The sequence below is a fragment of the Protopterus annectens genome, chromosome 10.part0 (genome assembly GCF_019279795.1).
Source record: "Protopterus annectens isolate FY-2018-M chromosome 10.part0, PAN1.0, whole genome shotgun sequence".
In the NCBI taxonomy this organism is placed as follows: Eukaryota; Metazoa; Chordata; order Ceratodontiformes; family Protopteridae; genus Protopterus; species Protopterus annectens.
In genome coordinates this window covers 794,332,306-794,353,228 of record NC_056744.1, presented here as the reverse complement: position 1 = coordinate 794,353,228, position 20,923 = coordinate 794,332,306, and the positions used below count along the sequence as shown (strand labels likewise).

Here is a 20,923-nt window from a genome sequence, read left to right as displayed (position 1 = left end):
CTACTCTACTGAACAGATTAATTTTCTTGATGTTGAGATAAAAAGATCAGAGTTCGGCACGTTTAGGACAGGGTTGCATTGGAAAGAGATGAGGAAAAATATGCTACTACATAGAAGCAGTATGCACCCACGGCACATTCCTAGGAATATCCTTATGGAACAATTCCTTAGGATGAAGAGACTGCATAATGATGAAGAAGAGATGATGGATGCCTTTCATCAACTTAAAAGAGATTTTGTTGACAGAGGCTACAAGGTTAGGGAGATAGATGAGTGTATGCAGTCTTGAGAGAGAAAGAGGGACAAGAAGGGTAAGCCCTTCTTTTCAGAGACTTCTAATGAGGTGCAACCAGTTGAGACACCCGTAGATATACGTCGAATCAGGTTCCCTTTAACTTACTCAAATGACGTTGGTATTTTTTGTCAATAATTAAGAGAAACTGGAACATTCTGTATGTAAATGAAGAGCTTAGTGAAATAGTCTCCAGTAAGCCTAGTTTTTTTTTTAAGAACAGTGCATCTATTAAGAAACAGCTATGTTATAGAAGCAATGATATACTATCAGCCCCTATCTCACATAGGTACCCTTGTAGGAAGTGTAGTGCGTGCAAATACATTTATACAAGGAGCCAGTTTGTACATCCTGTGGAGAAGTGCACAGTAGATTTTCCTTTTTATGCTGACTGTGCTACAAAGTATTTAGGTTACTACGCTTTTTGCATATACTGTAATGTCTACCACATTGGGAAGACAAACTGCTGTTTGAGAGATCGTGCGCTTGAACATATAAGAGATATTAGAAATAAAAAAAGACTAGTGCACTATTTAAACATGTAGAGTCTAATAATGCACAGCACTACTTTAAATTTTTTGTGTTAGAAATTATATATGAAAGTTTGAGGGGAGGCAACCTTAAAAACAGGACAGAAGTCTGTGAGCAGAAATGGATTATTTTCTTTAACACAGACTGCTTTTCCCTGGTATTAATGATATGGTTTCCTTGAAAGCATTTTTAAGAGAAAGGTCACTGAAGCACTGACTTTTTCACTATGATTTTTAATCGTTTCATGTTGTTCATATGATTTTTTTGTGTTTTAGCACTTTAAGAGTTTATGCTTTGTAATAATTATGTGATTTTCATTGGCATATTTGAATATAAAAATGCATGAAGCTTTTATTAGGTTGTCTGATGAAGTGATGTTTTACCATGAAAGCGCTCACCTTAAATAATTTTTTTATGTTTTATCTGAGTTGGTTTTATTTGACATTTTGAGTTACTGTTCTGCCTGCAGAAGCACCACGTTGGTGTGTTATATACTGAAATTTTCCTGGTTGATGTGATAGACAACAGAAAGAGAGTTCTGCAGGATAAGAATATATGACAGGAGCTGAACAGGCTGGTTTAGTGACAGGGACAGCATTTTTTCAAGATAAAACTCCCAGGGGAGGGGGGAAGACGGTTTCCCTGGAGAGGAGATCCCAAATGGAGAGCCGTCTCTAAATATCATTTGATTACAGAGGCACATGTCAATGGCAGTTGCAGGGGCAAACAACCCCAATAGCCAAATGTTTATCTTGTATAAGTAATCCATTGTCAAATAGCCCTGTAAAGAAAAATGGGTCCTCCCGTAGAAACATCTTTGGCTCTAAACTCCTTATACCAAATGGAAAATCTGGTCCAGTAGTGTTTCCTGGTAACAGGTCTCCTGATTTCTTTTAGTACACAAGACACTTTGGCAGGAAAGGAAGCACAGCACAGGATTAGTGTCGTAACCTCCATGCTCTTAAAACAGTGACTTTTAGGACTGACTGGATCAGGGTCTGTTCCTGTTGGCTCAGTAAGCTGTCAGAGTAATGAAGTACAAGTCCTTCTCTGCTTACATCTGTAACTACCACAGCTGTAGATATTTTAGTTAAGGAATCACTTCTGTATCAATACTCATGAAGCAGGGGAACTAGCCTCACTCGAAATTGAATGCAACCAGACCAACTTCCAGTATTTTGTTTCGGTCTCCTCTCCTCATGCTGCAGACACCAGTCCAACACTGGACAGAAAGGGGACAGTTCCCCCACGCCATCATTGCTTCTTACTGGAGAGAACAAAGACAGGCTAGTATCAACAAGAATCACTATGGTATGTGCCCATGTGGAGCTCAGGTCTGACCATCCCAGGCCGTTGGAAACCCCCTTGGTCTGAAGGACATAGGAAAGAACTGCCCCTTCCTCCAGTTAATATACTCTTGAATCATGTGAACTGTTGGGGGGGCATGAAAGGAACCCCCTCGTAAAATGGTGATCCCTAGACTTGATCACTTCTGCTGCTACAGTATGTCCCAAGTGCACCATGCTCATCACAGGAATCACTGCTGTAGTAGTACTACTCATAAAACATGTGGACAGTTGTAAAGCAGTAGTAGTAGCCATAAAGTCAGGCTAGGGAACACAGCACACCCTGTAGGACAGCAGTAGTAAAGTTTGTCAGGCTTCTCAACTGCAGCTCTATGTTTGGAAAAAGCAAACATGAATTATTGCTGATTCTCATATGCCTTTAGCACAGACATTCTTAAAGAGGCAGAAATAACCACTGCTCTTGCAGAGTCTGCATTTTACCTTGTGGTAATAATGCATTGTGGCCATAATAAAACACAATGCAGTTAGCTAGCAATTTTAGAACTGATTAAATACTGCTTTTCAAAACTTATGTCTGAAACAGATAAATTGTTCTGATTTTGCCAGTTCCTTGTTTTTTGCCAAGTAATAGCACAACTCTCTCTGCACACTGAAGGAAATTAAAAGTCTTTGCCCTTTGCTCTCCAGTTTTGTGAAGAAGAACGGTCATTGAACAGAGTGGTTTAGACAGACTATGGGTGCAACCTTAGGCATAAAAGATGGATTAGTTCTTAGGGTTAACTCTGTCCTGATGAAAGACTACAGTTTGAAATTCACATACACTTCTAGTAGAAATGACAACCACAAGGAAAATGGTTTTCCAGGAATTCTATGGTATGTTATGGTCAGCAGCTAGATCAAAGGGAAGCAATGTTAAGTCTGTCCTACACAAAGCTAAGATCCCAGGTGTGGGACACTTTTTTTCTAGACTTTCTTAGATGAATTATCCATTTAGAAAGTTTGCTAATGGAAGAGTAGTTCAAGAGAAGGTCATAGGGAGATAAAATGGTATAGTAAACCCCAATACAGGTATAAGCCAGTTTTTTTTTTTTAAACAAAGACATTGCTTGTTCTGTCATCCTGGCATGGGTAGCTGTATTGTAACGAGTCCAGAATCCCCCTCCAGGACCAATATGGTTAGCTGAGCACCAGGAAAAAGTGTTTCCATTTTTCACAGCTTTTTTTAAAAAATGCAGAGTACATCTGAGGTTTAGGCCTCCTAGTTTGGAATCAGGGATCCATCCTAGGCTTGGACACTCTAGCATGTCTTCATATTAACTTAAAGTGAGCATAACTTGGAAAATAATCATGGGTTCACCTTCAGAAAGATGTAGGCCTGTGAGTCAGAAATGACCAGTAAGGATGATCCGCACACCCTCCCTTTGCTTTCATATGTACTTTTGGTTTGACAAGAACTGATGGGTGAAAAAGTTGCCCTTTGCAACAACTCTGGCATCGGTATCAGGAGCAAAATATTTTGGCCAGGCAGTTTTGAGGAGCTGCAAACAAGTCTATCCTTGGGGTTCTCCTAGATCTGCACTTTGTTCCTGATGGCTCCTTGATCCTTGGTCCATTTATTGAGGATTTTTTTCTGAGGATTTTGCAGACTGTCTCTTGGAATATGCATCACAATTTGAGGGGCCCATGCCTTCAAAAATAATCTCCATAACTAATAATAATGGGGGCCACCTTACTTGCTTATGAGTGCACCTAGATTTCAGATGGACTTGAAGACTAACCCTAGACACTAATATGTGAACTAAAACTGCTATGTCCCACAGCCCTTGCAGTTTTAGGTATCTAGTTATATCCCAGTCCAGGTCCAGGGTGTATGCTGTTAAGGTCTGGCAGCTTTGAGTAGGGAACATCAAGAACATTCTATACTTAGGGCTGGGATAAAAGGGAAGACAGGTGTCCAAGGAATGCTGGTGTTGTACCCAAAGGATCCTGTGGGACCACTGTATTTCCCCCATATGGAGTTTGGGCCGGGCACCATCAAGATAGTTGCTAACATGCACCCTGCGAGCTCTTGGAATCACTCTTGCAATAAGGCTTTTTGTTTGGCTATACTTCAGGGAACAGGTCTTCAAGACAGACACTTTCTCTGGGAGTAAAAAGACTTTGTTCTATAATGTACCCAAGATCCTACTCCAGTAAGATCTTGTTTTTGGAGCGATGCAAGTTCAATTTCTGCAGAATGATGGACAAACATTAAGTTTTATTTACACATGAAGTTGTCAGGTTTAGCTTCCTCATAAGTTCTCCTTGAAAGATGACAAGTTCTTCATGTGAGAAATCCGGGATCAGAGAGTTGTCCAGTTAAATTTAACCGCAAATCTCTCAGAGGTGAAAACACATGGAGCAGTGGGCAGTCCAAACAGCAAGGAAGTAAAAAGAAAGTGGTAAGGGACAAATAGTGAAGAAATGACCAACACACTCTACCCAGAATTCCCCACTGACTGTTTCCTGACTGGACACATTTAAAGCTATGGGTGTAATGGCCAGTCAGACTGACAGGGTCCTGCTAAAAGTTCCAGCCTTTAAGCTTTAGGGTCTGATGATTTCCCATCCATTGTCACCTGGATTTTCCCCAATGCTTATCCTACAGAATGAGTGAAAGCATACTGGACAACAGATTTTCTAATTTTGAATTACTGTATTTTTTTTTTTTTTTTTAACAGCAATGACCTTATGATAAGAATAATATGAAGCTGTGTTGCACTACATTTCTTTATTGTCTGATGAAGTCTGATGGGGTTGATGAAAGTGCTCACTATCTTTTAACATTTTATTTACAATAAAGATGTCAGTCTGAATTTCACTTGAAGCTTGCTTTTGTTTTATCTGAACCTTGTTTTGCTTCATGATCATTGGACTTCCATGATTTTAACTTTTTTGGAATTATATTAGTAATCAGTATTGTATCACGTGTATAATGACAAAACTCAACCTTGGGATCAGTCTTTCTCATTTACTTACCTGATCTGTTTCTGTTTTCTTTTGATGCACGGCACACACAAAGTACAGTTGTGTACACCTACCATAAATGTAGATGTTCGAGTGTCTTCACTGTTGCAGTCATGACTGTAGGGTTCTCCCCTGCCGGCAGGCAGTCCTCGGTCGGCCAGAATCCCAAAGTCTGGGTCCGGCGTTGGCTGTTCAACCACGCTCCCTGACGTCAGAGCGCCAGGAGTACAAAGCTGACAGCCGATGCCATGTTCTCCAGTTTTTCTTGCCCCAGATGTCAGGAGTCCCAAAATGAGAAAGGTCCCATATCCTTTGCAAATACACCTCAGAGGAATGGTGAAAAAAGGAACCACACAAAAGTAAAAATAAGAGGGGACAGGAGGGAGGGAAACCCAGACTGCAACAGTGAAGACACTCGAACATCTACATTTATGGTAGGTGTACACAACTGTACTATGTTCATCGTGTTTCACTGTTGCAGTCATGACTGTAGGGTAGAATCCCAAAGCAGAATGAAAGGGAAGTGGTCATAAAGTAGAAGGGGTGGCTAAAAGGCCCTGCAAGACTGCAAAGGCAAAGCCTGCCCTAGACTTAGAGTAGAGAGGTAGATTGTAGTGCTTGGAAAAAGTATGCACTGAACTCCAAGTTGCAGCTTCCAAAATGTCTTTGGTAGGAACTCCCCTGAGGAAGGCAGCAGAAGTGGCAGCAGCTCTGGTGGAATGAGTTTGTATACTCCCTGGGATTTGCTTTCCATGGTGTGAATAACAAAATCTGATTCCATGAGCAATCCATTTAGAAATGGTCTGTTTTGAAATGACTTTACCTTGGGAACTTGAAGCATAAGAAACAAACAATTGCTCTGATTTTCTGATGTCCTTGGTTCTGTCCAGGTAAAAACGTAGTTGTCTGTGTACATCCAAGGAATGTAAGATCCTTTCCCCTTTACTTTGAGGAGTGGGGAAAAAAGCTGGCAAGTGGATAGTTTGATTTAAAGCCACTTTGGAAACCACCTTAGGCATGAAGGTAGGATTAGTCCTCAAAGACACCCTGTCTTGATGAAAAATAATATAAGGTTCCACAGCCATAACAGCTTGTAACTCTGAAACTCTCCTGGCAGAGGTCAGGGCTAACAGGATGGCTGTTTTCCAAGAAAAAAACTTGATGTCAGAAGAGGCAGCAGGCTCAAAAGGAGGCAAGGTGAGTTTTTCCAAAACATAGTTGAGATCCCAAGCAGGAATGGGAGGAGATCTAGGAGGTCTTAAGTTCTTAGGCTCCTCTGAGAAATTGTCTCATGAGCTGGTGGGAAAAGATTGGAGGGTCTGTATTATAATGAGCGGAAATAGCAGAGGCATGTATCTTAATGGAAGAGAAAGAGAGACCCTTATGTAAGAGATCTGTCAAGCAAAGTAAAATTAAAGGAATGTTTGGAAGAAGAGGATCAGAATCCTGAGCCTGCATCCAGGAACAAAATCTTTTCCATTTTCCTGCATAAGATTTTCTAGTGCTAGGACGTCTGGCTTCTAAAATGACATCCATAACCTGCTTGGGTAGGAGAGAAGAAATCAAAGGCCCTAGATTAACCAGGCTGCCAGGCTAAGAGTGCTGACATGGGAGTGTATAGAACCTGACCCTGATGTTGGGACAGAAGGTTCGGAGTCTGTGGTAAGACCCAAGGGGGCTCCAGACAAAGGTTTTTCAGAGTGGGGTACCAAAACTGTCGAGGCCAATTTGGGGCCAACAAGATTATCATCTTGGGCTTGTCCTGTTTGATCTTTAATAATACCCGTGGAAGAAGAGGAAGAGGTGGAAAGGCATATCCCGAGAGGTTTCTCCAACTGAATGACAGTGCATCCACCTTCCAAGCTTGTTCGTGGAAAGTCCTGGTGCAAAAATTCTGTAGTTGATGATCGAGATGGGATGCAAAGAGGTCTATGTGAGGACATCCCGAGACTGCTGTTATCATCCTGAATATTTCGGTGTCCAGCATCCATTCATGTGGATCCGAAAGGTTTCTGCTCAGACTGTCTGCCAGGAAATTTTGCTTCCCTGGCAGAAACTGAGCTTGAACATCCAGATTGCAAGCTAGAGCTGTGTTCCATAGATCCATGGCTAGTCTGCAAAGGGGGTAGGAATGAGATCCCCCTTGCTTGTTTATGTACCACATAACTGTGGTGTTGTCTGTCCGTATCAGTAGTTGTCCTGGTTGTAGAAGATTCCTGAAGGCCATTAGAGCTTTCTGAACGGCTAACATTTCCTTTAAATTGATATGCAGTTGCTTCTGATCCTTTGTCCAAAGGCCCTGCAGACAGTTGCCCTGAAAATGGGCTCCCCAAGCATAATCCAAGGCGTCTGTGGTTAGAATCTGAGTAGCAGGAGGCAGACAGAAGGGTTTCCCTTTGTTTAGAGTACATGCCTTGGACCACCAAAGGAATTCCTTTTGAAGACAAGGCAGGACGGAGATCAGTATGTCTAAACTGTGGCAATGTTGAGACCATACACTTTTTAGGTACCACTGTATTTTCCTCATGTGTAGTCTTGCATATAGTACGAGAAGGATGCAGGAGGCCATGTAACCCAAAGCCTGCAGGAATCTCCTTGCAGATAGCCGAGTTAAAGTTGCCAAGGTTTTGAAAGTTGAAGCCAGCAGAAACTGTTTTTCGTATGTCAGAAAAGCCATCTGGGTTGTTGTGTTTAAAGAAGCGCACAGAAAAATTATCTGTTGTGAGGGTGTCAAATTTGACTTTTTTATGTTTACAATGAATCCCAGGAACTTGAGGAGATCCTGAACAAACCGTAGATGCTGGAGTAAAACCTCCTTGCTGTCTGCCTGAATAAGACAGTCATCCAGATAAGGATACATATGAATTCCCTTGAGTCTGCAGTAAGCTACTACTGGAGCCAGGCATTTGGTGAAGACCCTGGGCGCAGTAGACAATCCAAAGGGCAGCGCAGAGAATTGAAAGTGCCTCGATCCGGCCTTGAACCTGAGGCATTTTCTGTGTTCCTGCCTGATGGGAATGTGTAAATATGCCTCCTTTAAATCCAAAGTTACCATCCATGCATTTTTGGACAGCATTGGAAGTAGCTGCTGTAATGTAAGCATCTTGAATTTTGGCATCTCTAGAAAGGTTTTCAAGACTGACAGATCCAGAATGGGTCGCCATGAGTTTTGCTTCCTGGGGACTAGAAAGAGCCTTGAGTAAAAACCTTGTCCTATCTCTGAAAGTGGAACTAGTTCTATGGCTTTCATAGCCAAAAGAGCTTCCATCTGGTTTAAGGCCTCTGCCCATTGATGTTTTGGAAGTTCTGGCCATCTGCTTGACCTTGGCAGGGTATGAAAATGGAATTTGTAACCTCTTGAAACCACATCCAGAACCCATTGTCTTGGGTTATATGAGTCCAATTTCGATGAAAAAGAGAGTTTTCCTCCGAGAGGGGCTTCCAGGCAAGAAGTTCCTGCAGCCCAAAAGAGGGAGTCATTGAGCCTGTTTCCTATGAGTTTGTGACCTGTCCTCTCCTCCCCTAGGGGTGGAAGCAGTCCACTGTCTTGGTCTATAAGAAGCTTGTGTTTGAGGCCTTCCTCGGGAGCGTCTATATCTACCCCTTTGAGGCCTGTCTGTATTGGGAAAGGACCAATTTTTTGTAGGCCAATTCCTGCTAAATCTGGGTGGCTGTACTTATAAGAAATCTTTAACTGTTTGCATGGTTTCGCCTTATCCTCCATCTTTTTAATCACCTCTTCAGCTTTTGATCCAAACAAAACATTATGCTGAACAGGAACATCCAATAATTTAGCTTTTACTTGTTCTGGCAAATTTTGTTCCTTTAACCATGCATGCCTTCTAATAACTGTGCCAGAGGCAGCAGCCCTACAAGAAGCCTCCAAGGCATCAAATCCACAGTGTAAACCATGCTTCCCAACTTGTTCAGTGGCATGCATTAAGTCATGTAATTCCTTATCATCTGCACAGGCAGAAATGGAAGTAAGCTTTTGTTTTAAAACAGACAAGAAAAATTGCTGGTATTTCAGCATATGAAACTGACAGTTTAAAGCCCTAATGGATAAAGTAGCAGAAGTGTACACTTTTTTGCCCCATCTTTCTAAAGATCTAGAATCCTTCTCAGTGGGAATGGGGTTTTTGGCAGAAGCGGTCTGAACTCCCTTAGGACCCTGAGAAATGGTTTCAGGGTCAGCAGTAGGGTTCTTGTATAAAAACTGGTGGGAATCAGGAACCCTGTAATATCTATCAGGCTTAACAGGAGCAGGAGGAAAAGAGTCAGGGGTTAAGTTAGCCTCCGAAAAAGCATCATCCACAATATCCAAAACAGGAGGAATAGCCAGGGGTCTATGTTGGGGAGAAGAAGAAAATCCCTTAGTCTTTTCTTAGATTCCGAATACTCCTGTCCTTCCCAGTGGAAATGTTCCCTCATTTCATGCAAAGTTTCCCCAAAAGAGAAATCCTCAGGAGGAGAAGCTGAAGGAATGGATTCCTCAGCATCAGAATCCTCATAAGGAGGGAAAGAATATTCCTGGTCAGAAGAAGAAACTGAAGAAACAGAAGCCTGATCAGAGGAATCATAATAAACTTCCTGCCTTGGCCTTTTATCTGGAGGGGGATGTGAACCCCTAATCATAGTAAGTAAATCCTCTGCCATCTTAAGTAACGGTTTCTGTGACTTGGGAGCCGGTTCAGAAGAGGCCTGTGTTGCAATCTTTGATTTGGAAGGAGTCTTTGCCTTTGTCTTTGCCTTTATTAGAAGCTGAGTAGGCCTGAAAACCCCTTCGGAAGCCGGTACCTGCACAGCGGCTCTGGACCCATCCGAAGGAGCATTGTCCGAAGGTCCTGCAATAGAAATATTCAAAGGCCTAGCTGGCTCCTCGTGGGAGTCCGTTTCGGCCATCGGTTCCGAAATGGCCGACGACAGGGGCTGCAAAAGCGCCTCACTGACGACGGCCAAACCTGAAGCTGGCTCCGCTTGTGCAATATCGTCAGATTTGGACCTCGGAGGCCTGTCTTTATCCTTGCGTCGTTTGTGAACTCCGGTAGCCGGAACCGTATCCAACGACATTTTGTAGTTAAAACGCCTACCGAAGTAATGAAATGCAAAATCCTACCTTCGTTTAATTGTACGTTGATTGAATCTAGCACAAAACCGACAACTAGCTACGTCGTGGTCAGGGCCTAAGCAAGGAATACAGTAAGAATGAAAATCCTTATGAGGTATTTGCTTCCCACATGAAATACAATTATTAACTTTTTTTGACATCGGACTGGAGCAAGAAAAAGTTTCCCCAACGGGGTACTTAGCTTTGAGTGGAAAAGAAAGTCTTTGGACTGAAGTTTTTCAGAAAAAATTGTCAGGAGTCAGCCAACCGACACTTGCGAACTGCTATCACCGCACGGCAAGAAAGACTGGAGAACATGGCGTCGGCTGTCAGCTTTGTACTCCTGGCGCTCTGACGTCAGGGAGCGTGGTTGAACAGCCGACGCCGGACCCAGACTTTGGGATTATGGCCGACCGAGGACTGCCTGCCGGCAGGGGAGAACTCTACAGTCATGACTGCAACAGTGAAACACGATGAACATCTTGCTAATGACTTAAAGCTTAGTATCACACTGAATCCCGTACAGCAAATGGAATTTTGCAGGACAATCTGTTATCTACTGCTGGACCAATGAGAGCTGAAATGTCTGTCAAACAAATTATGCAAATGGGTCACAAATATTAATTTTTTTTCTTGCCCTACTACCATCAAATTCGCTGCAACCCAGTAGGTGAGAGCTAATCACAAAAAATCAAGTCAGCCAGCCAGCCACTGGGGGTTTTCACCTTTTTTTTTTTTTTTTTTTTTTTTTTACTGTACCACCTTAGTACATGTTCATTACATCCAAGAGGTTGTCACTCAATGGGCCTTGTGTGTGATGTCCGTGTCTCTATATGCTCCGTAATCATAGCCCCACTAATAGACACAGCACCACTGTGCAACTCCCAGTCTCCACTGGTGATTCCCTGTCTCATCATCCCTCCCCTCCCCCACACCAGCTCCTCTAACAGATATCTGAGCCATTAGTTCAACTTGGGTCACAGTCAGGGCCTTATCCTACTCTACAAAAGCTGAACATTTATGATGGGATTACCTGGACATCATGGTAACTCACACCGATTTAGAAAACGTAGATGACAATCTAAAAGTTCTATAAGTGTATTACTGCTATTTCAGTAAAAGCAAAGAAACTGACTACTAACTGCTGCCCCCCCCCAATCATCTTATCTGTTTTTGGGAACTCCAGTATCCAGTCGCCAGTTTCTGTCAACTGTTTAGAATCACTGCACTTGTTCCCTTCAACAAAGAAAATTAACAAACTGGACACAGTAGAAACATTTTAATAAAGTACTGAGCCACTGCTATTCATTCCAAGTCTACAAGACTAGTAGTGTCTTTCAGCTTTTCCCAGTTAGGGGTTGCCACAGTGGATCACTGGTCCGCTTATGATTGGCAGTGGATTTTTACAGTGTCGATTTTCCAGCCCGGCACCCAGCCTTCAAAGAAGGCATAACCACTCATGCACATACCTACCTGCAAGTCTTTAAAGTTTACTCGACCGCAGGGAGGACATGCAGACTCCACACAGAAGGCACTCCAGCCGAGAATCAAACCAGAGAGCCTCTTGGTGTGAGGCTGTATATGATTAAATATGTTAAACATATAGCCTTAGGATGATTTAATAATAGTATACCACTACAGCTGATGAATTTTCCATAGATGACTTCAGTTTGCAGTTGTATTTAGGTTCATATAATTTAAAAGGGGAGTATGGACTACCTGCCAATCACATAAACTGTAATAAAGGCTATCATTTACTTTCACATACAACTGCTCATCTTTGGAATCCGTGAACTTATTCTATACAATATTCTGCTTCCTTAGAAGTCTTCACGATTCTTTATGATGTTATCTGACAATCACCTGGGAGAGATGAAATTTCATTTAAGATGTTCTCGTCTGTTCTAACAGACTAATCAAACCTTTAACTACAGTATAAGTGCATATCTGAAGGTATGCAAGCACAACCCACTTGTGAATAGAAATGCATGAGAGAAAAAAATATTTCAATGAGGTGAAAAGAACTAATGTAGTTGCATGTCAGTGGTATTTATACTGAAGCATAGCACCACCACAAATTGGTTATCCATGTTGGTGTGAGACACTGGCCTTCAATAACAGAAAATTGTTGAGAAAATTACCAATCCAGCATGGCATTTCTGATGTATACACCTAAATGCTATGACTTACAGCTATGACGATGCTCCCCAAAACAAGATCTGCAGGCTCTCTCAGGTTTTCTAATGGATCATCCACGCAAACCACCCAAACTGAGCACATTATGACTAATTCACTTACATGGATATGTGTGTGTGTGTGTGTGTGTGTGTGTGTGTGTGTGTGTGCGCAACACTAATGCATATCATTGCATTCTTGAACCAGCACAACCAGAAGATCAGGAATATGACCACTATCTACAACAGGATGCTCTATATTTGCTGACAGCAAAGACTGTTGTAACCTATGATTCAAAGATGTAGAGCCATCTCGTTATTAATCTTAAAATACTGCACGACTCAAACACCAGCTATACCAGCTCCATGTGTGACAACATGTTCTAGAATACACTGCTGACAAACTGTCTAGAAGAAAGGTAACAGCGCTGTAAACTCTGTTCATAATCCCTATAACCATCTGATTATTAATCTGCATTTTTCAGATGGTATTCACAGAGTAAAGAACTCAGAAATGTATACAGTACACAAAGGGTATGACACCTACTGTAAAAAATGCTTTTATCTGTGTTTTTTATAACATGAATGCATACCCATGTTACTACTCTGTTGAAAAATTAGGACACCAAAGAGGGAAATTGTACTGAAGCAATATATTTAAAAGACAAAGTAACTACTCAGTCATCTAAAACAACAAAACCAGCTACTTTTGACCACATCAGAAATATCATCAAAAAGTGGTAACAGCTTTTAACATGTTCAGTTTTTTATTAGCATCAGATGCCACATTTAAAATAGATAAAATGGGTAGGTAAGGAGTGGGGGTGGGGGAGGGGCAGAGTGGGTAACAAATGACTTACCATAAGGAGCTGCATCACTTGCGGTACAGCATATGTAGCTTAATTGTGCTGGTGTCCATTTCCTTGGTTCTACATCAGAATGACCACCAGAAAATGAAATGTAGGATACAAGAACACAGAAGAGTGACAATAAATGAGTATTTACATATCTCATTTACAGACCACTTTTGAGAAAAGCATGCATCTCATCCCAGTAACCTTTACCTCATGGGACTTACAAAATGGCTGCCTCGAAAATGGGTATTTGCAGAGTTAAAGTATATGATGACAGCCATTTTCTTTTTTTTTTAAAATGACAATTTCTGAGTTGATTAAAATCAAAGTAAACATGCTACCAGCACTACTTTGCATTCATATGTTTCTTCCTTCCGTTCGGTTTTCTCCTCATTATTTATGTAACTTCGCTTTTGTTTGTGAAATGGAAGGCAGGTTTTCCTTTTTTCTGGCTTATTTTCACATTGTTTTTTTTATTGTAAAACAATTTACTTCTAAACCAAATTACAACATATTGCACATCTTTACATACAGTGTTGAACTATATGCTCAGCAACAAAATAAAAGCTTGTGATTAGCTGGAAAGTTCAACATTCATCTTGTTATATTATATAGCATTACAATCTTAATTACACGTCTGGAAGTTTGATAAAATGCATCAGTGATTTAAAAGCTAACAGGTTTCTTACCTTTGTTACATGCAATGTAGTACAACAGAATTAACAACTACACAAATTATACTATGCTGCCTTTATTTAAGGAAACTCGAACTGGTATGTATGGCGAAACATCTGTTTCCTACAGGTTATGCTATGGTAAGACATATGGAAGCAATACAGCATGAGGTGTCAAGCACCTGTCACCTGCTTTGGTTAACATCAATGTAGACCTTGCATGGTGTTTCAATAACGTGCTAAAATGCAGCACTATTTCATGAAACAAAATGATGTCCATACAATATGAAACTTTCAGTTTTACAATGCTGGCACAGATGTACAGTGTTTAAGTGTACAGGTCCCGAAGGACAACCTTATGCTGTAGTGCCCTCCTTGCTCAGAGATCCCAACCTCCTCATAACTGCTAACTTTATTTAGCTTACATATAGGTGCATCTATAAGTAAATACTTTTGAAATAATATCAGAGATGTACTTCTGAAATAATATCAGAGGTGTATCAGTACAGTTAGCTGATATGTTTTTCTCTATTATCATGCATTAAGTGGAATGAAACGGTGATATAATAAAAACAATTTTTGCCAATGCAATATGCTGGTTTGAGGTGATGTCTGGCTGTAGCAAAGCAATGACAGGGAAGAAGAAAATAAATATGAGGATATAGCTGGAATATGTCACAAATCAATTAAAGTTAACCCCTGACCTATACCATGATGCAGACTAAGATGCATCATTACTTAAGAAAAAAATATATGCATATTTTTATATTTTATATATATATATACACACACACACACACACACACACACACACACACACACACACACACACACACACACACACACGTACTTGTATTTTACATGCACACTTAATGAAACAAAATCTAGAATACAGGGCTATACTACTCAGCAACAGCTCCTCGTGGTCCTAGCAGCAGAGAACTGAGAAAAGCGACTACTTTCCTGACTTAAGTATTTTTTGCTGTTTTTTTACCTGAAATACCTTCTCTTGCTTACCTTGAACAAGCTTAAACTGTTTTTTTTAACTGTTTGCTGCATTATATATTATCTGCACTTAAAGTTTCATTTAGTCGAAAACTGGTCAAAAGTTGTTTGTTTGTTTGTTAATTTAACTGTTGAGGCTGCCCACTAAAGTGTGCTAGCCTGTGTAACTGATTTATTACTGTTTCCTGCATTTCTGTGTGCTTTCTATCTCAAAAACAAAAAAAAAACAAAAAATATCCTTGTTTTCCCACCTCTCCTCGACTAGTTTAGTCCAGTATACAGGCTTTGCTGTATTCTGGGCTGTGGTGTAGTTCCTGTGGTGTCCATTGCCTTACTTGGATAGAAGGAAGTTTCTTTGCTCACCAGTGGGAGTGGGGAGCCTTGAGCAGCCTATCTGTCCCTGAAGGAGTGACCTCAGCACAAGAGCTTGTAGTAATTGGTTGTTTTGGACCATTTCTAGCTCTTTTGAAGTTCCCTGTTTAAAATCCGCCTCTGGCGTTTTCTGGCTATACTACTCAGCAACAGCTCTTCGTGGTCCTGCAGAGTGGTCCTAGCGGCAGAGAACTGAGAAAAGCGACTACTTTCCTGATTTAAGTATTTTTTGCTGTTTTTACCTGAAATACCTTCTCTTGCTTACCTTGAACAAGCTTAAACTGTTTTTAACTATTTGTTGCATTATATATTATCTGCACTTAAAGTTTCATTTAGTCGAAAACTGGTCGAAAGTTGTTTGTTTGTTAATTTAACTGTTGAGGCTGCCCACTAAAGTGTGCTAGCCTGTGTAACTGATTTATTACTGTTTCCTGCATTTCTGTGTGCTTTATATCTCAAAAAACAAAAAACAAAAAAAATCCTTGTTTTCCTGCCTCTCCTCGACTAGTTTAGACCAGTATACAGGCTTTGCTGTATTCTGGGCTGTGGTGTAGTTCCTGTGTTGTCCATTGCCTTACTTGGATAGAAGGAAGTTTCTTTGCTCACCAGTGGGAGTGGGGAGCCTTGAGCATCCTATCTGTCCCTGAAGGAGTGACCTCATCCCAAGAGCTTGTAGTAATTGGTTGTTTTGGACCATTTCTAGCTCTTTTGAAGTTCCCTGTTTAAAATCCGCGTTTGCACGGCTGTGCGCATAGCGCAGCGGCAGTTAAACTTTTTCTGGCTCCGCCAAGTCTGCTCTTCAAATTTTCCCTTAAGAAAGCTCTACTCTTATAATAATCTAGTCTAATTGCTTTATTATAAGCCTAGCACTTGTTCTCAAAACCTCTCTTCTAAGTAGGCATTCGCTAGCTAAAGTAAGCACTACATCCACCTACCTTCCCCTGTGAGTACCCACTTCCCTTAAAGGCACAGCACTCCCTTATAATATTCTAGCATGTCGAGTGGTAGATTGCTGGCATCCTCTCCGATTCAGCTGGTTAATCTGGGAATCTTGAGACAATGCTACAATTGTCTTATGTACACAGACAACCCTCTCCTCCTCCCAACAAACACAAATACATGTGAGAGATGCAACTATATAGCCAAACTGGAGGCTTTACTCTCTCAACTCAAGTCTGGCAAGACCAGACAGGAGGAGAAGGTAACCACACACACACCAAACCCAGTCCCACATAGACCTACCACAACTGCAAACCAAACACATAAAAACACAAAGACATACTCGGAGGCTCTAACAAAAAACTTACCAAAACAACAGAGGCTCCCAAAGCAGACACCCAAAAATCCACCACCTCAAAACATAACACATGCATCACATACTTCAATAAATCAGTGTGTCAAACAATCGCAGCCCTTAAGGCCAAACACCATGCCTGATACACTAGTGATAGGTGACTCTATAGTCAGACACACTGATGTTCCGCTTACCAGGCTGAATAAGGAGAGGGTAACGATGAGCTGCTTATCGAGAGCTAGGATCCGCCACATAACACACACACTCAGGTCACTCCAAAGCAAGTACAAATATGACTTTGTCATTGTCCATGCCGGTGTGAATGACTTGAGACGTACCTCCCTGGACTACATGAAGAGACAGAGGAGCTCGCTGATTATGTAGCCCAGGCTGGTATGACCCTGACCCTGAGCAGCATCTTGCCTTCACCAAGAATGATGCCACAATACAAAGACAAGATGACCAGCTTTAATAATTGGCTCAAATACTGGTGTCATTCTAGGGGGATCCAATGTCTGTCTGCTTGGGATGACATGCTGGACAAGCCACGCTGCTTCGCAAGGGACGGCTTGCATCTGTCACCACTGGGCTTCTGGATATTGGCTAAGGCTCTTGCCTCCCCCATAGTGCCTTTTTAGGCAAGGCTCAAAAGACAAACCCACCTCCTTAGAAAACAAAAATGGAAAAAAATTAAGGGTAATGCTGCTTAACGCCAGAAGTCTAAATCTCAAGATGCAGGCTCTCGAAGCACTCCTCAGTATGGAGGACATCGATGTCTGTGCAGTAACTGAAACCTGGTTCAAGGCTCCTGAGAGTACCCCAGTGCTACCAGGCTATACCTCGTATCATGCTTTTCAGCCCCAAAACTCAGGCCAAACCAAAAAGGGAGGGGGAGTGTCCATATTCATCAAGGACACCCACACCTCCAGGTTAGTGGCAACACATGAAGCATCAGAGACCATCCAGGTGCAACTAACCATAGGCAAAACTGCTATACAACTGGTAGCATGTTACAGACCACCCTCCCAATCTCAGGAACCCCACTCAGCCTTCCTGAAGACATTGGAGGATATGAATGTCTCACTAAACACCATCATATTGGGAGACTTCAACTACCCTAACCTAGATTGGGTGCATTATTCTAGCCCAAACACCCTAGCCCAAAGGTTCCTGGAATTCATAAATTCAGATGCAATGGAACAGCTAGTCACCTCTCCCACAAGGGGAGATAATATACTAGACCTGATCATCACAAACATGGGGACAAAGTTCTACACACCGGAAGTATGTCCTTCACTAGTGAGATATGACCACAAACTAATCACCCTGAATATACATATCCCACCTCCACCCCCACCACAAAAGACTACAGTGAAAAACTTCTCAAAAGCCGACTTTACACTTCTTAAAACTGAAATGGTATCCTTTAAGCCTACTGGGACAGTGGAAACCACATCCCACAATGCAGAATCCTTCACAAATGCTTTCTACGGACATCTCCAAGAATGCATGGATCATGCAATCCCAAATAAAACCAAGACCTTCTCCACCAAGGGCAGGCATCCTGTCTGGTGGACCCTAGCCATAAACAAATTGTATAACAAAAGAAGGAGGCTACTGCATGACAGAGCAAAATCCCATAAAGAGAAGGCATCTCTGATCAGCACTAGTAGAAAGCTACGTTCTCTCATAAAAACATCCAAGGCCAACTTTGAGAGAAAAATCGCTATGGACACTAAAGATAACCACAAGGCCTTCTTCAGCTATGTTAGAAACCTGGGCGGAAACCCTCAGATATGTTCAGAGTTAGTTCACAATGACAAAAAATACACTGAACCCACAGATATTGCCAACATTCTGGCAGAGAGGTTCAGTTTAAATTTCTCCCCTCCCTCACCCCCAAAAGAAGAAATACTTATCCCAGCTGAATGTAACCTCCCTGTCATTTCAGATGTCCAGGTGAGAACCGCCCTCAGCAAAGCTAAAAACACAGCGTCAATGGGACCTGATGGTATCCTGGGTTGCGTGCTACGTGAACTCCATGAGGAGCTAAACCCGCACATAAAAATGCTATTTAACCTTAGCCTTACTACAGGATATGTACCTGAAAACTGGCGTACAGCAATAGTAGTCCCACTCCACAAAGGAGGCACCTCTACTGACCCTGGTAACTACCGCCCCATAAGCTTAACCAGCCTGGTCTGCAAAGCTATGGAAAGAATCATTATGGAACTAATAAACAGAGACATTGGGGACTTACAGACACTTGATCCCACCCAGTTTGGCTTTGTAAAAGGCAGATCCTGCCTTTTAAACCTGGTTGACTTTTTCGAAACAGTCACTAGAGCCATTGACGAGGGCAAAGCAGCCCATACAGCCTACCTGGACTTGGCTAAAGCTTTCGACACAATACCCCACTCTGGCATCATATACAAGCTCAACAGCTTAAATGTAAATCCATATGTCACAAGATGGATGGCAAACTGGCTAAAGGATAGAACCCATAAAGTCAAAATCGCTGGAACCATGTCAGACTCAAAGCCAGTGACAAGTGATGTCCCACAGGGCTCTGTCCTGGGACCTCTTTTGTTCGGCATTTATTTCTCAGATGTGAAAGCAAACATGGGAGGGTTGTGGCTGACAAAGTTTGCAGATGACTGCAAACTAGGCGCCATAGTCGATACACCAGCTGACACACACATCCTACAGAAAGGCCTCACTGAAACGGACAACTGGTGCCGGAGTCATGGCCTTAAACTAAATGCCAAAAAATGTATAGTCATCCCCTTTGGGAAAAACAAAGTGCCCACAAATTATCACATAGGCAGTAACCCACTGAGTACGGAAAAAGTAATCAGAGACCTGGGGACCCAAGTCGATAGTGACCTCTCATTTGACACCCACGTTGCCAAAGTGGTTAGAAAGACTTTCTACCTTGCCCACCTTATCATGAAGGGACTCACATCCAGATCAAAGGAGGTCATTGTGCCCCTGTACTCCTCCCTTATCAGGCCCATGATTGAGGACAATGCCCCATTTGGTATGTACCTCACTCGGCACTTGCAACAGCTAGAGAGACCCCAAAAGTACCTCACCAAGATGATCAAGGGTCTCCAACATATGTCATATGCTGCCAGACTAAAGAAACTCCAACTCTATTCAGTAGCATACCGCCTACTCAGAGGTGATCTGTGCCTGACGTACAAGGCCATGTCCAATCAGGAATTGATGGACATGCTCCACCTCAAAAAAATCCAAATCCATCAGAACCACGAGAGCTAAAGATTTGAACCTCAGCACAAATATGAATAGGACATATTGGAGGGACAGATTCATAACTCAGAGGCTTCCCATACTCTGGAACAGAATCCCAGTTCATGTTAGGCAGAGCCCCTCACTGGCTCTCTTCAAGGGAAATCTTGACGATTGGATGGGAGATCATAGGTTTACCCCAGGGGTCATCTCTGTGTCACTACTAGACAGAGGCACAGTAAACTAATTCTATTATGTAAGGGGGTCTTCAATGTGTCACTACTAGACAGAGGCACAGTATTCTAAATTTACTCTGTACACTTTTGTACCATTACATGGGTTGGCGAAAGCCACATCACTATGCCCCAGGGCAGATAGCCTAGTACCAAACTATGAAACTATGAAACATTCATGAATGCCACATCCATGTAAGTTCACAGGCAAAATGGAGTTAATCCACATTAGTCTAAAATGGTTTACTGTCTATATCAAAAGCTATATGGAAAGGAAATAAAGGAATCAAATGTGCACTGAAGGCATTAAAAAAACAGTGGAGAAGAGAAGGACAAAGTCTGAAGTAACAGCAAAGAGCAAAGTAGACATTATATTCCTAGATTTTTTTAACAGAGGGATGTTGAAAATTACAACTTAATTTCATCCAACTCCTTCTTTCAGAGCTCCTAGATGAAAAATACATTTTACTGCTAATTTCTAAACTACTACAAAACATTAGCCCTCATATTTAGCAGTTCAACATTCTTAATTCCTTTCTAATTTTCCATTTCTGAGAAAATTTAAAACCCGTATAATTTCAAGGTTTCAGAAAATTACTGCATATTTTTTCTGCATATTACATATTTATGAATGAAAATCTCATCCATCCAGCGTAAAAAAAATTTCACCTGAATAAGTGAATGACTGCTATTAAAGAAACATTTATTAAACTGGTGAGTCTGGCTTATCATGAAGAATAAGCATTATACAGGCAATGTTAATACAGCACAACCCACTAGAAGAGTCAGGACAGTGTTAATTTAGGCTTAAGCCAAGAGCTG

At 41.7% G+C, this 20,923-nt stretch overlaps 1 protein-coding gene across 4 annotated transcripts in view; it reads right to left on the bottom strand.

Annotated features, from left to right (window-relative positions):
- The window catches only part of AGL (amylo-alpha-1, 6-glucosidase, 4-alpha-glucanotransferase), a 1,248,201-nt gene that overhangs the window by 107,147 nt on the left and 1,120,131 nt on the right, over positions 1-20,923 (bottom strand). For 2 of the 4 annotated variants that reach the window (XM_044085615.1, XM_044085614.1), the window contains exon 30: positions 13,278-13,346. The exons of the other annotated variants lie outside the window; for them this stretch is intronic. In XM_044085615.1, the coding sequence (XP_043941550.1) occupies positions 13,278-13,346 (69 nt within the window). The remainder of the gene's footprint in view (positions 1-13,277; positions 13,347-20,923) is intronic. 4 annotated transcript variants of the gene reach the window in all.